General features: G+C 34.0%; 1 protein-coding gene across 1 annotated transcript in view; it reads right to left on the bottom strand.

Moving 5' to 3' along the window:
- LOC136041512 (diacylglycerol kinase theta-like) overlaps window positions 1-16,696 on the bottom strand; it is a 114,006-nt gene that overhangs the window by 79,300 nt on the left and 18,010 nt on the right. Inside the window, exons 4-6 of the mRNA XM_065726218.1 lie at window positions 15,180-15,400; window positions 11,188-11,344; window positions 3,957-4,070 (exon numbers count right to left, since the gene is read on the bottom strand). Of these exons, the coding sequence (XP_065582290.1) occupies window positions 3,957-4,070; window positions 11,188-11,344; window positions 15,180-15,400 (492 nt within the window). The remainder of the gene's footprint in view (window positions 1-3,956; window positions 4,071-11,187; window positions 11,345-15,179; window positions 15,401-16,696) is intronic.

Genomic DNA, 16,696 nt, shown 5'->3' on the forward strand with positions numbered 1-16,696 from the left:
TTTACCGAAAAGCAGGCAAATTTTTTCCCTCCTTTCTTTTAAGGTGGTAATGCGCGCAGCTTTAAGGAGGAAGGAGTATGGAATTTTGCCTTTATTTGTAAATGATCCTGAGCGAACGCTTTTGGACCGACTCGATTTTGTCACTAAATTCATTTGAAAGTTGCGAATGCCAGACCGGACATGCATATCCCAGTAACGGCCTGATAAAGGATAAGTAAACACGGAGGGAATGTATCTTAGGACAATTAAATTTGTTTAGTGGCTTAAAAATGGATAGTGAAACATTTGCTTGTTTAACAATGTTGGAAACATGTATGTCCCACTTAAGATCATTAGAAATCGTAACACCAAGAAGCTTAACATGTTTCACTAGCATTTCGCTTGGGATCGGATCGCAAAAAGCAGAAGTAGATTTCAAGAAGTTGATTGTCATTGTCTGTGATTTAGTGGGATTTACTGTCATATTTAGATTATTGGATTCATCCGAACATTGGGTTAGGATTTCAACGGGGTCACTTTTAATATTCCTATGACATACTTCAAGGATCGACAAGTCATCAACATATTTCCATCTTTGGGGGAATTCCTTGCCAATTTCGTTAATCATGACAAGAAATAATAGTGGTCCCAATAAGGTTCCTTGAGGTATTCCACAGTACCTAGAGAGGGGGTTAGAGAAGGTATTTTTGTATTTTACAACTTGTGATCTGTCTGAAAGGAACGATATAACAATATTTACTAATAGTGGGTCAATTTCAAAGTTATCATGTAGTAAACGAATTAGGATAGTGTGGTCAACTAAGTCAAACGCTTTTTGGAAATCGACTAAGTAGCCGAGTCTGATCCATAAACAGCGACTGGTGAATGACAGCGGGCTATGCTTTACTAACCGCAATGACAAGTTGAACATGTTTCACTTGAAGGACATTTTAAGGTCTTGCTGATGTCTCGCTTAAATGTCTTGCTGATGCCCCTAGATCGAGGCTTCTTAATATCCAGGATCTAGCCCACTATCACCTTCTCTTCCATTTCGATATCTGTTGACACAACTCAAACACTTTACACACACACATCTCAAAACATAACAACTCACGTCAATAAATGAGACCTGCTGACTGCAGCTGTGCAACTTGAAATACTCGCTTCAGGTACCTGTCGTAACACATAACACACTGTTTTAATAGTTGAATATTTGTGATTGGATGACAGATATGGACACTTAAAAATCATATAATTTATTTTATATGAATCATTGTTTTGTTTTAAACTATTAATGGAAGAGTGTTAAAATATAAATTAATTATTATTTTTTTAATTTATTTTTTTTTATTATTTTACAATTATTGAAATTTACTTCGTCATTAATTTAGAATATTGGTAAAATACAATTCTATGCGTACTCTCTTTTTCTTTTCAATCTTATTTTCTACAAGACTTTAACTATCAACTAACATTTCACCACAGCACCAAGCCACCTGAGACCAACACAGCTACACACGCTCTTGCTCCATCCCAATTTATCCAAAGCCTCCCTCTTTAAACCCTCCCAGGAAGTTCCCTTTTCCTTTAAATCTTTCTCTATAACATCATCCCACCCAGACAAGGAAGAACAGCTTTCCGTTTAGCGCTAGACGGTTGGCCGAAAAGGACAGTCTTCGGCAATCTGTCATCCTTCATCCACAGAACGTACCCTACCCATCTCAACCTTTCTTTCATTGTAGCCCTAAAAGCGGGATTGAACCACATGTTTCGTACAGCCTACTGTTTGAAATACGGTCAGTCAGCCAGGTACCCAGAACAATGCGTAGGCGATTTCTCTGGAAAACATCTAGCAAATCTTCGTCCGCTTTTCGGAGCGCCCATTCTTTAACACTTTAACACCAATCAAATTCTTGATAATTCACTTTTACACTTGGCAATTACCCTTTGACGATATGACATTTTCGTCCCCTGTAACACAATGGACACAGTTCTTAAAAATATTTTGATGACATTTGGCATTTGTCTCTATTGAAAGGTCATCCTACGTGGCGACTAATTATTCAAAGAATATTTTAGTGTTCCTGTTAGTTTTTCACAAAATTAGTGTTTCAATACAAATTAGTGTTCAAAGGAACAGTTAGATTAGTGTCCCTGTTTATGAGTTCCCTGGCTAAGGTTATCAGCTTAAGTGAAATTAAAATAAGTAACTCTTATCACCTAAATCATGGCTGGAATCAGGCACACATTCACTGGGGGTGCTAAAGGGACTGTAACCCCCCCACAAGAAAAATTTTACAATCTGTTTTTAAATCTTATTTAATGTGCTAGGTTTTATCATTTTTTCCTTAGTCCTTTTCCTTAGTCAAAATTTGCATTCAAAGAGCTAAAATAAACTTAAAATAGTGCCTTAAAATACTGGGTTTTTTTTCTAAGGAGTTTTGAAAGTTTTCCGTTGGTTGGCCTAGGGACTCCGGCTCAGCCCCCTCCTTCATAATTATTTTCTGAGTGCACCACTCGCTGGAATAGTATTAAAAATCATCGTCAACAGAGATTGGCAGATCTTACTATTTTAAACGAACAATAATTGCATATTTACCAAGAAACGGAGATCAGCACCGCCGGTAGGGACTGTAAAGTCTAATGCCGTATACTTTACCTTTTTTTTTATTTGTTAATCCTTTCTCCAAAACGACACCATACATTTTTTTCTGAAAAATGACATATTACCGTATTTCGGTGTCAATAACGATCTAGATAGTTCACCATTTTGGTAAAATTCGTTGCGGGCCTTCAATTTAGAAAACGATAAATTATATGAATGACGTCACAAATACCCAGGCGCCCAATACCCTAATGATTATACTTTCAACAGGGAATTGAATGAAACTAAATTAAAGTAGTTTTACGAAAAAAAAAGACTAAAATATTTAATAACTTTAATTTTTAGACGACATTGTACGTATATTTAATTATTTTCTCTAGAACAGCACTAAATATTTTTCTGAAAATCTTTTCGCAGCGAGTAAAATAAAATGAGATTAAACTTCTTTTTGCGACTGAGATTAAAAATTTCTTTCTTCTCATCAAGCAAAGCTCGGCCCCTGGCAATATAATTACAAAAGGCATAGTTGCAACGTCAAAATGCTACTGAAGTGATTTGCTGAATTTACTTCTTTTTTTATTACAATTCACTTTTCTATCCTAGAACACGCCCGATAACATAAAATTATGTGCTAAATATTTTAATATGAACCACCTTCAATTTTTTTTTAGATAAAAACCAATTTAAATTTCAATTTTTTTTTTACCTAGAACTATATCCGTCCCAAGTCCAACTTTCCAAAAAAAAAGGTACTACTTTTTGGAATACCGTGAAACAACATTGTGACAGACGGTGTTTATTCTGAATATGTCGAAAAAAAAATCTGTTTTCATCTAAATTCGTCTTAATTCATCAAAGAAACACACCACAAATTGTTAATACATCGTGACATAAACTTACGGGATTTAAAGTCGTGTTCTATTTTTTGGAGGCTTTCATACCCGATTTAAAGTCATTGCTGTTTTTTTTTTTTCTTTTCTTTTTCTTTTTTTTTACAAGAGGCCCATCTAATCAGGCCGGATACAATACTTTTGTTCAGGGTAGAGGGGTGCAAAAAATTAGGGGGGAAGGAGGGATTTACGAAAATATCAGTGAGTATCAATACTTCTTTGTTCAAAAATTTGATTATATAGATTTCGTTAATTTTTTACGAGTCAGCCAAAAATTACAGGGGTGGGGAATCAAAGATGGTACCCTGGATATGGTACCCTTACCCTGGATATGGCCATGAATCTGACATATGTCATAAGAAGATATTTGTATTATAGTTCCTAAGTTCAACTAAACTAAAATTAGAGTGTTCAATAGGAAATGTACTTCAATTCTTATTATCCGTCAAATGTGGTAAACAGTAAGCTCCGGGGTTGCCTACCTTCCTCTTTATCCTCCCTCTCTCTCGACCTATCTCGCTCTCGGCTGGAACAGCCGTCTTCCCATCCATCACGGCATCGACCTTCACTGGGAAATTCGTCGGAAATCTGGCGGGCTAAAAATAATTCAGACTAAATTTTATTATTATTTTTGTCATACATTAAGAAAGACATACGCACTGACAAGAAAAAATAAAGTTCTGTAGCAAGTCATTCTCTGGAGACGTTTTAATGGTTGAAACTTGGCCGAATAGATTCTTAGGAAATGATTGGATGTTCAACAAGATATTATTTGAAAATTTTGACAAGTGTTCCGGAAATGATGATAGTAATAGCAATAATTAGTACTATATTTTAACATTGATGATTTGTTATATGTTCATTGGAAACAATCGGTATAAATAAATTGCTATCATTTCCATTAAATCTTATCATGAACACCGACGGATCTAGACCAAAATATGGGGAGGAAGGCAATGCGACAAGGGCGCAAATAGTTCACCAATTTTATAAGTATAACGGAACAAATAAGAGTTCCAAATGGGATATGTTCATTTATTTGACACTGAAAACATATGCAAAAGCTCTAGATATTTCGATGACAAAACCAGTCATCATCATCAGTATACGAATTCCACTGATGAGTTTCTCTACTGGTGATAATAACTATGTCATCGAAATGTCTAGAGCTTTTGTACACTTTTTTCACTGTCAAATACAAGGAACTATCCCTATTGGAACTCTTATTTGTTTCGTCATAAAAAGGCAGTGTGGTCTTGGAATACACCTTTGATAAGTTTTTTTTTTAAGTTAAAAAAAGCAATGAGCGTGCCAGGAGAATCTTGGGGGGTCACGCCATCCTCCTAAATCCGTCCCTGATCATAAACAAATGAATACTTTCTCAAAGTGGTGCAATAAGCTTCAACAGCAGTCTTTTGATATTTTTAAACGCAATACCACCAGAGGAATAAGCGAAATCTTTCAACAAAGTGAATATTCGACCAGACCCTTTGTTCAATCGGACGACTGGAAATCTGGCCCAGGAAATGAAATAGTATTCCATAAGAGCCAAAGATTTAGTTATTCAAGGAACAAGAAATACACTAGAACGCTTTTAAAAGATGGAACGATCACAACAAGGCTAAGATAGGAACGTGCAAAAAGGGAATGTGCAAATATCGTGCAAAATTGGACGGTTTTGTACCGTTGGTGCGTTAAAAAAAAGGAGATGGGACCTTAAAATTATCTTGCAGGAAAACATGTTATTTCGAGTAAAATTTCTGTTTGTGTTAGTCCTAGAAAAAACGTAACAAAGGTTGTAAAAACACATATTTTAAATTTATGGATTGTCCACCTCACTTTCATGTATACTGTGCTTAGAAAAAAACTTGTACATTTTACTTCTAATATGCCAAAGCGACTTTTAAAGCACCAATTCAGGTGGTTATACCTCCTTAAAACAAATGCTCAAGTGAAAAAAAAAGATATACGATTTTTCACCGTAACTAAATTATAGCTTATCCTCATATACTCTGTCCTTAAATATTAAAGGGATGACTTGATTTTAATTCCGCCCCCCCCCCGCCCTGCCTAAGGAACGCAGCGCCTATGTTGCTTCTTCAGCTCTTCTCGCAGGTTTCTTCAATCGTAACCACTTAATGATCGGATAGTCTATGCCCTGTTAACCTACTGTTCTCATATTCAGGCGTGTACATTATTTGACCACTCTCTCTCTCTCTCCCCCTTTTTTTTAATAAAAAATATTGAATGTTATCAGTTAATATTTGGAAAAAATTATCAAGCCTACGCTTCCTCTTTTCATGACGAGACATTTATTCAATGAAGAAGCTATCAATTTTCAAAACAAGGAGGAGTCAATTGTATCGGGCGTACCAGAAAAAAAATGTGTCGTTTCCTCTCCGCAAATAAATGCTTAATCCTCTAAGCCAAACTTCATCTATGCTTGATAAAATTGATGAAAGAACGACGTTTCTTGAGCCCTTTTGTCATACATCTGTTTACACATTTTACCCCTATAACATTTTGTCAATTTTCCTTTATGCTAATTATGCATAGCTAGTATGCTGATAATAGCACCTGTGTTCTGATTCTGCAGGTCTCCAGTCTGTAAACTGCCAATACAGAGCTGTTAAGCAGGTGTCCTTCTGCACATTGGTACTGTAGATTTCCAAAATCTGCCTAATGACGACGCGCTTTGCGACATTATACTAATTGTTCAGACGTTATTTTGGCATATATTTTTCACCTTGACATCGCCATTTCTAGCAAAAACTAAAGCCTATACAAAAAGTATTTTTTATGTATCGATTGCAAAAATAATCAACGGAGAAAAAGAAGCAGAAAAGAAAAAACGAAGGGATAATCACAAAAACAAGTAGGGAAAGTTGAAAACAGATATTAAAAAACAGAAAAGCAAATGGTATGAATAATTTGAAAAGAAGTAGGAATAAGAGAATGGATAAAAACTGTCCTTTTATCGTTAACATAAGTAAGTTTTCTTTAAATATATACAGCTAGACATTCCAAAATAATATACGACTTACCTCTTTGACAAACATACTTAATAATGGAGAAATATTTTGAAACCGTGACCTCCCCAAAAAGTTACAATTCCCCTATAAAATTTAAATTCTTCTAAAATTGAAAAAGGGGTGATATAGAACATGGAAAATATTATACATTAACTCTTCTATAAAAAGAATGTGAGGAGACTCTTAGAAAAATTCAACTTGCAAATACCTTACGATAGCACAATGGATCTAACCGTGCCCATTGATCATGATTGTTCATATTCAGTCCCTCCTATCGTAAGGAAACTTATATTTGCCGAAGATTCAGTTGAATATTTTTTTTATTGTTAAAAGTCAGTTTCTTATCTCTGTTTCTTTCTACCTCTAGCATTTTAATTTTAAAGTGTTTTAAAAAATTTTGATTTAGCAAATCCAAGTTCTTCCTCACTTGACAGTTTTTCAAGTTCTTAAATTTCCAGTTACTATAAGTTGCATTTCGTTCTTTCAATTAAAGTTTTTTCTAGAAAAAGGCTTGAAATTTTGCAAGCGTATTTCGTTTAATTGCTATATTCTAACTTTAGCATTAAATACTCATATAAAAAAAAAATGATTGGAACGTATCGTTGAAATGATTTTTTTGCGCATGAAAATCCAAAGGTGAAACTGAAAATTAAATTGAAAATTAAATTCGGCGTATATAGTGAAATAAGTTGGGAGATAAACCAGTAAGTCACAAACTATTAAACTCGCAACTAAATAGCTTGCCTCTAGCTCCATTTTGTTTCTTGTTTCATATTTTCAAAGAATCTCGTTTTATCTCTATGTACAAATTTTTTTATACTTGTATGATATACCCCTTGCAGCTCAAGTTGTTCACGCATTGACGCACTGTAAACCGGTTTCTTTCACTAGTTTCTTTCAACTTAGCATTATAAAAGACAAAGAGAATTGACAGAATAGATGGAAATATATAATTTTGGGCTATATATTTGCACATTAGGGGGAGGGGTAAAGTATTTGGACAGTTTGAAGTCAGAAAACAATAATTACTATATAATGTCAGAATAATTGTAGCTAGCATATTATGCATGCAGACGCGCTGTACTTTACACCCACCCCCCTAATGTGCAAATATGTAGCCCAAATTTCTTTCCAAAGTATTATATTTTTATCATACTTCGGTATATTTTGTTAGGATTAACCAAGCTTAACTTCTTGAGCGGCAGGGGGTATATAATATAAGTACCAAAACTGTTCTGCGTCAAACATCAGTAGTTGTTATAGTAGTAGTAGTTGTTATAGTCAAACATCAGTAGTTGTTATAGTGTTATAGTAGTTGTAAACATCAGTACCTATATCTCCGTTAAATTGATTTCCATCTTAATTCCAAACCAAAAAATCAACGCATTAAATAACCCTATGACGAATGTTCCAACTTTATACTAACTCTATTTAATTTTTTTCTAACAAAAAATAATAGTAGGCTATTTTTTCTAATAGATCATGGGCGTTGACATTATATCCAAGCAATCATTTAATATTCTCGGAATGTACAGACAGAAGGAAGGGGAAAGGAACCCACTCCTCACAAAATAGTCCAAAGATTTCACCCTTGAGAAATTGAAAAGCGGTGGCCAACTCATTTTTATACTCCTATAACAGCTTCAAAAGATCAGACCTCTAAGCGGCTATGTAGACTTTATTATTTAAAAATTAATGTTTCCTAAAACATTCATAACAAAAGAGTATAAATATATCTTATCGTGGCATTGAGGGGTGAAATATCTCCCATTGAAATGGGGGAGCCCCTAAGCTGAACTTTTCTGAACTAATTACTTACGGGATATGCACTCGTCTACTGAATCGCAGCTTTCTTCAAATGTTCAAAAATAAAATATTTTAAATATAACAATGCCTTTCTGTTTACAAGTAAAATGAAATGAAAACGCATAATAACGGATAAAACTCCTACTTAAGAAAGTAAAACATACTGAAAAAATACATTATGAACTAAGGAAAGCCCAAACATTTCAGCTTCAGGCCCAGAAGCTTTCATCTATGAAAAAAAAAAGCTTAGAGCTTAAAACAAACAATGAACAAACAATAAAGTAATATGAAGAGAAGGAACGCGTGTTGAGTGGCTCTTAAAAGACAAAACTACATATACAAAAATAACTCACAATCACACTGATCAGTTTGCAAAAAAAGTTACAAATGAATTTAAAAATCTAAAACAAAAAGAAATTCACCCCAAAATTATACGATAAATTTTCCCCCTGTGATAACTTTGGTCTAAAATTTTACGGTTTACCAAAATAACATAAGTAAGGTACTCCCTTAAGGCTTATCGTAGGGTGTACGAGAACCCACGCTTCCAATATTAGAAAATGGCTATGTACAGCCTTCAAAACTTTGCTTTATTCCCAAAATTCTTGATATTTGCTTTATTCCCAATTTCCTTCATAGACAAAAATCCATAGACAAAAGTAATTCGGGAGATTTAATTGAAAAACTCAACACTGCAAGTAGGCTATTTCAGAAAACAAAATAGCAAGTAGTTTTGACATAGTTTCTATGTATACAAATACTGATGTGGCAATATGTGAACAAATAGTAAATAATAAATAGAAGAAAATTTTCATTTCATTTAAGATACAACAACAGGAATAGATTGCGGGGTTTTAATGACCTTAGTTAAACTATGTAACAAGTATTCAATGTATTTCCAGTTCCGTATATTTTTTATCAGCATATAAAGGGTTTACTAGTGAGGGTACCTCTACCTGGATTACTGGCGAATATTTATGTAGAACACCTCGGAAATTGGGCTTTAAATTCACATTTTTTAAACATATCTATTGGGGAAATTACATAGATGACGCAGTATCACTTTGGATTTATGGGAAAGATTAACTTAGGGGCTTTTTAGATCACCTTAATACATATGACGGAAATTTATAGTTTACCTTAGAAATTGAAATTGCCATTAAATTACTGTTTCTAGATGTATTAATTATTCGTTCCATTGATAAACTGTATTTTACTATTTACAGACAACCAAAACACAACAATAGATATCTTCATTTTAAATAAATTACCCTCCACAAGTTAAAAGAGCTATTTCAGAAAACCAACACGAAACAACACATACCTTCAACAGATCTTAAATCAAGTCAAACACCACCCCCCCCCCCAAAGTTAAAAGAGCTGTTGTAACTACTCTCGTCAATCGTGCCCTAAATATTTGCTCTGAATCTCAAATCACAGATGAACTAAACTTTATCAAAGAAATATTTTTTTGAAACGAGTATTCCATTGTCCTTATTAGTAATACAATCGGCCGTAGACTATAAAGACACTCCTGTAAAATCAAAGGTCTTTTGGCATGTGAGGCTCCCGATAAGCCCTCAAATATAATCTATCTTCCATACATACCAAAAGTCACAATAAATTAAAAAAAAGTTTGCACACAAAATAATCTGCATGCAGTATTTACTAACAATTTTAAAATCATGAATTTCTTGAACTCTGGTAAAGACAAAACCCCAGTTACTCACCAAAGAGGGGCTTATCAAATACCATGTGACTGAGGCAATTACTATGGTGGTAGAACCCATCAGAATTTCAGAAAACGCGTAGATCAGCGCAAAGATGATATAACGAAAGCTTTAAATTATACTAGTGCTAATATTTCTCTTCAATATGCTTTAAGCAGCCAAGTTTTTGATAACCCCAACCATAAAATACTTTTTGAATATACTTCCCTAATTAACAATGACAAAGGCATAAAACAAGTTGTTCGAGAAGCAATTGAAATTAAACTCAAATAAAAAACAATATTTCTTTAAATAAGGATTTGGGGGAGCACTAACTAAATGCTTTACACACAAATCTACTTAAAAATGATTTAACAAATTATATTACAAAACTAGTAGACAATATTAATGAGCCAGTTACAGAAGGACCTTTGAGGCTAGCGGCAAAAAAAAGATCAGAATTGAAAGCCTGCTTTTAATTATTTTTATTTCACTCCAATGAACTATTTTTTCCCTTACTTGATGCACCATTCCTGATTGGACTTCCCTCAAGTAAGGATGCTAGGACTGTTTTAAAAAGATTTTGATTTTAGTGGTAATATTTTAATGCAAGTTTCTTTTATATTTTCATTTGTTTTGCTGAGGACTGCCCTTGGATAAAGGGTCAAAATATTCATTTAGGAACAAGGTTCCACTGTCTTAAGAAAAAAAGCTTTCTGTTTGTATCTATTTCTAATCAATCATTGACCCCTAATGCCAAATGAAACAATTAAATCAACAATCACTTAATTATGCATCTTGCCCTGGAATATCCCGCATTTGCGGGAGCAGTGGTACTGAGATAAAATCGCGATAATTGGATAGCATTATACATTTTTGATATTATTCATTTTTTTCGCCACTTCTTACCTGTGTCATACTGATATATTACATTTTCATGTTTTGACATACGACATATTACCTTTTCATGTTTGACAATCGATATAAATAAAAGCTCATGGCTGTTGAAAGCTAAACAAAGAAGTGTTGTACATTATCTATTATAACTTTTTTATTTATCTATTATAACTTATATATACTTTCTATTATTATCTATTATAACTGAATTGAAGTTTCCTTCTCGAAGACTGTAATCGAGGGAACAATCAAGCAATACGCATACTTACGTGATATGGCATCTCTTCGCCTTGGAAGTCCACCCATCACAGCTTCCATTCCAAGAGCTATTCTAGGAGTTGACACAGAGTATGGAGGCAATATTATAGGAGCCAGAGGTCCAAAATTGCAATCTTGGGATACATTTCGCTGGCATTGCGCATGGCACTGCAAAAACAGAAATAATAATACCATGTAAGCTGAAAAATTGCAATCTTGACATATATTTCGTTGGAATTGCGCATGGCATAGCAAAAAAAAAAAAAAAAAAAAAAAAAAAAAAAAAAAAAAAAACACACAACCTAGTTTGGAACCAAAAACTTGAGAATTATTTGCACCAGGATGTACCAAGCATTAAAACTGGGTTATAAAAGTAAATGAAAAAATAAGGTGAGGCAGAATTGAAATTCAATTTTTAACTAGCAACAAAAGTATCAACTGAAACAATTTTAGCAATGATGCAACATAAACATGGTTAAGCACGTTGATCTTTGCAAAAATGAACAAAAAAAGAAAAAAAATATCAATAAAAAGATGATCTTAAATCATGATAATGACTAAATATAAAAAAAAGGAAAAAATACATAATTTCGTCTTTTAAGTTCAAAAATCGACCTACAATTTTCTGTCCCCCCAGTTGCTTTTTCTAAAAAGTTAAAAATTATCAAGACTTATTTGCACTAGAATTATTTGCACTACATTAAAAATTATTTGCACTAAAGTATATTTATCACTTTTGTAAAATGAGTCTTGGGTCTTGAAATATGAAATGGTACTTTTTCTCTAATATTTACAACTAGAACTACTACCGAAACTTCATAGCGGCATATGCCACATGAACTAAAATAGCTCTTCCTTCATCCTCATAATTTGGAGCTCCATTTGAACTTTTACCGAGCCCTTCTCTTACTGCGACTACTAATAACAACTCTTTGCAAAACTAGGTCATCTGGAGACAACACGTATGTGGACACTTCTACCCTGTCTTGGGTAATTTAGAGCTTCGCTCTTACTCTCTCATAGGACACTTGGAGTTTATTAAATCTTTGTGCATGGATTCTTCCCACCACATTCAAAGACGTGCCACCTTTCGCTTGGGCCAAGTTAGATTTCTTGCAATGTTTGACTCCGCACCACCCTTGATCCGCAAAATAAAACCTAGCCACCTTAAGCTTCCTTACATTACGGACCTAGATCCAACTACGTTTCACGTAGAACTACTCGGTTAATATACAGTCGCCGAAAAAAGTATCTGAAGTTATTTCTACAGAGCTCCTTCGGAAAAATCCATTCTTCCAAACTTCTTTGACTCCAATGAGCCCCTCCTCTCGTCCCCACCCTGCAATACAATTTCAATCCGCCCCTCATTCTAACAAATAACGCGACCTGCATAAGAAAATGCTATCCATTTGGTTCAATTTTCAGGAGCTACCAACACCTCTTTATTCGCATTTATCTAGTTATTTTGAAATTGTTTGTCCTTACTTCATAGAATTATTGAATTCTTTATAGCATTTTACTTTCGTTTTTTTTTCTTACCCATTTTTAGCTTCTATAACCTTCAAAACATTCCGAATTCTGAAATGGTTTCATTTATTTTTACAAGCCTATTCTAAAAATAGGTATCTATCAATCCTTCATGTAATAATCAAGAGGACTGACACGGAACTAGAATATCTATCTCTCCTCTCCAGAGAAAATCTTTGCCAAAAAGAACTATAAAGAGATGATAAACAAAGATTAAAAAATTATGAAATTCAGGAACTTTTCCAATCTTCCAAATTAAAAAGAAGGGTCTCTTTAAGTGGGTGAAGCGTAGCCATCCTGCCCTTCTTAGCCTAAAGGACATATACCTCGTTCTTTTTCTCTGTATTATAAATGTCAGTTTCATTGGAGAGGGTGGAACTGTTCAGAAATAGAACGTAATTTTGTATTTATGTTTTCTATATTATTATTTAGGTTACTTATATTTCGTCAAATATGTGCTTTATTATCTTTCTTATTGTTGGTGGTACAATATGACATTTTTAGTTCTTTTTTTATGAGTCTATTAGCCTCTTGATTTCCCTGTCCTATTTTTTTTCTTTTTCATCAATTGCTTTTATTCTATTTTTTCTAAAAATTCTTGATTTAAAGTGTATAGGGTGTTATAATTGTAGCCCCTTATGCCAATATATTTTAATATTTTCTCATAGGTGGCAATTTACAATAGTCGCAACTTTTGTTTGTAATTAATTAATCTAATTCAATATCAACTTTAGTACTTTAACTTGTTGGCGGAAATTCCGTTACCTTACCGCATTACATTACAGTTTCCAAAATTTTTGACGAGTTCAGACAAGTCAAAAACTTCATTCAGTTTTCTTTCATTTCGTGAGATATATTTTCTATTTCCCCAAATGGACCCACAATTCTTATCTTGCGAAAAAATTCAACATTACTGACCTGGTTACTCTTTGAATAGTTTCTGTTTATCAACGCTGTGGACTTCGATACTGATACAGAAATCTATTGATGTTGTTGAAGTTTTTAATTTTTGGCCTCAATTTTGTTATTCTTTTTTTATTATTGCTCCAGTTTATTATTGCTATTATTGACTTTGTTTTCTGTATGAAGGGTTTTCAAATACATAGATAATATTAATTTATTAATTTTTATATACTTATTTATTAACTAACATAATTAGTCAAAAAGAAATTAATCAAATGGATTAATAACCATCGTTCAAAAACGGTACAAACACAGTAACCTCTTGAATTTGTGATGTCTTTTATTGTGTTTGTTAATATTTGTCTTTTATTTTTTATTCTTTGGTTCCTTTTTTACTGCTCCCTTTTCTGTTTTCTTCTGGTTATTTTAAGCGAATTATCTTCATATGTGACATATAGGGGTACTATTTTACTTCTGAGGCTCAGGGGTATTCAGTGTTTGTTAGGTAATTTTCATAAACATGGTAAACAAGTTTGTGCTAAATAAATCTAGCCATTTGTAGTCTTCGCCCTCCGGGAAACTTACTTTGTTTATGTTCCCTCTTTTTTCTTTTCCAATTATTCTAGTTCTCTTTTTGCAGTTTAGTCAATACTGGCATGGTTGTAAATTCAGAAAACATTTCAAAATCAGACACTCTATAGATTAAAAATTCCTATAATTTGACAAAAGCAAAAAGTAGATAATAAATATTAACTGATTCACAACTTCGATTACAAGCATCTGGCAGAGCTCAGCAAAAAAAAAACTATAACTGTTCATTGCTGAGCTGCAACGTCAGAGCTACAGGAAGGGGGGAGGTTGCTGAAAAATTGCATATTAACATGCGCAACATCAATAGGTGTTTATGACGATTTTAAAATTAACTGTAAACCCTGTAATGTGTCATTCCTCCTAATCGTAATTGTAGAGGCATATGCAGTTCGTAAGAGCTAGAGAAGACTGGGAATGAGAGGGATGAACAATTTTTCAAGGCACAGAGTTCAATAACTAGGTGAAATCACTCTATATACCATACTTGAACACAGAAAGGGATATACAAGGGTTGGATTTCCCTATTCTAGCTAAATTGGAAAACAATACCCATAAATGTTTTTTTTACATTCCACTTATTGGTTATTTATTATATCTAATATCAACTATTAACGAACAACTAACGAAACAATATCCTTTCAAATTTCAGGACATGATATATAGGAGAGATAATCAAATAGATCCACAAAATCAAAATTAAATTTATTTTTACTCGGATTGTATAGCCATAACGTCAAAACACCCTGCTACCACTAGCTTAATACTTCATTCTCTCCTTCCCCTCAATAAAAGTATCACACTCCTCCCAGTTACAGAACTGGCCTAAGTGCAGATAGATACAGCCCTCCCCTAAGAAACAAGATACCCTCTTTCTGGAAATAGCACCCCAGTTGCACCCATTAAGCTGAAAGTACCAGGAGTTTCTAACTTAAGTTTGGGTGAAAAAATAATCTTAACAAAAAGAGGAAGGTAGACACGTTACCGAAATTCCGCACCACTCACACCTCCATCCAGTAAGACAGTCACTACTCCAACATGCCTTCCGGCAGAAGGCACATTTGGCTCCAGTTGGTAGATTACCCTCTCTCCAATGATGAGTAGGTTTAATGTCACCCAGCGTTCGACCAGGAACAAAGCTTCCTGCTTGACGACAGTTGGCACTCGATTGATCTTGACATTCGATATGAACATGATATTCGCACACTTAAAAGAAATGATGTTTAATAGTCCTATTCCGATTCTAATTTAGCGCCAGTCTAGTACCGACCGCTAGCAGTATTTTTTTACTAGAGTTTCACAATATCAAGTAGTTTTTTTTTAAAGTCAAACTTTTTTATGCGACAAAAAAGAACTTGAATAGATACAAATCATTAGTGAATAAGAATCTAGAATATTAAGAAGTGTTTTCGAATGAACCATGAAATATTAACTTAAAAATTTTGCCAAAGTTTTAGGCGAAAAATAACATAGATGTTCAGCATTAGGGCGGATTTTTTTAGTCTATGAGCTATGAATTCGTTAGATTAGAAACATACAATCATAAAAGTAAATTAGCTAAAACTTCCAGTCTAGAATTACGAGCACATTCAGTGATTCAGGATCCGTGATATGGCTGAACAATAAAGAGATAAAAAAGGAAAAAGATCCTCCAGCACCATTGCTAGCGCATAGGGCGTCGAATCAACATTTTAGTTGCTTGAACAACAGAGAGCCTATGAGTATTACTGGTGAATATAAACAATTCCAGACAAATTATCAAAGAATTAGCAAGATTGAGCAGCGTTTCAAACACTACTCAAAGGCGTGCTTTTACGAGTTACGTTCGTGGCCTATTTCCTACGTTCGTGGCCTACTTCCTGTCGTGCATACTCAGTTTGATATCAAATAAGGCACTTCCCAAAAAAATTTAATTTAGATTGGCAACAAGATTTTAGATCCAAAGGATCTTATAATTGGCTTTTAGTTACTGCGAAAGAAATAGAAATATGTCTCAACTTGAGCCACAACGGTAGCCAAATGGTTAGCGCGCTAGTGTTGATATCCTGAAGAAAGGAATTGGATTCTTAGTGTCACTGGTTATTTGGTTTGGAACGCGGGTCAATGGTTTGACTCTGTAAGCTCAGCCAGAGTCAACCCAGCTCTAAATGGGTACCTGGAAAAATCTGGGGGGGGGAAGAACACAGGAAGGGTCGGATGAACAGCCCCCAATCACGCATTGTACTTCCTGCTGAAGGCAGAAATCAGAAGATCAGTACCAGCGCCACGCAAATCATTGGTCAGCATGAGAAAAAGTCTTTTCTCAACTTGACATAAAAAGCACAGCCCAAATAGACCTCTTTTTTTCTCTTTTTTAGCTTCTGAGCTATCCACGTCAGATTAGAAACACATAATCATAAAAGGAATTTAACCAAAACTTCCAGTCTCAAATTAAGATTACATCCAGTGTTTCAGAAATCGTGATGTGTCTCAATAGTAGAGATACAAAAAAGGATAAAGATA

This window comes from Artemia franciscana, unplaced genomic scaffold (genome assembly GCF_032884065.1).
Source record: "Artemia franciscana unplaced genomic scaffold, ASM3288406v1 PGA_scaffold_23, whole genome shotgun sequence".
Lineage (NCBI taxonomy): Eukaryota > Metazoa > Arthropoda > Branchiopoda > Anostraca > Artemiidae > Artemia > Artemia franciscana.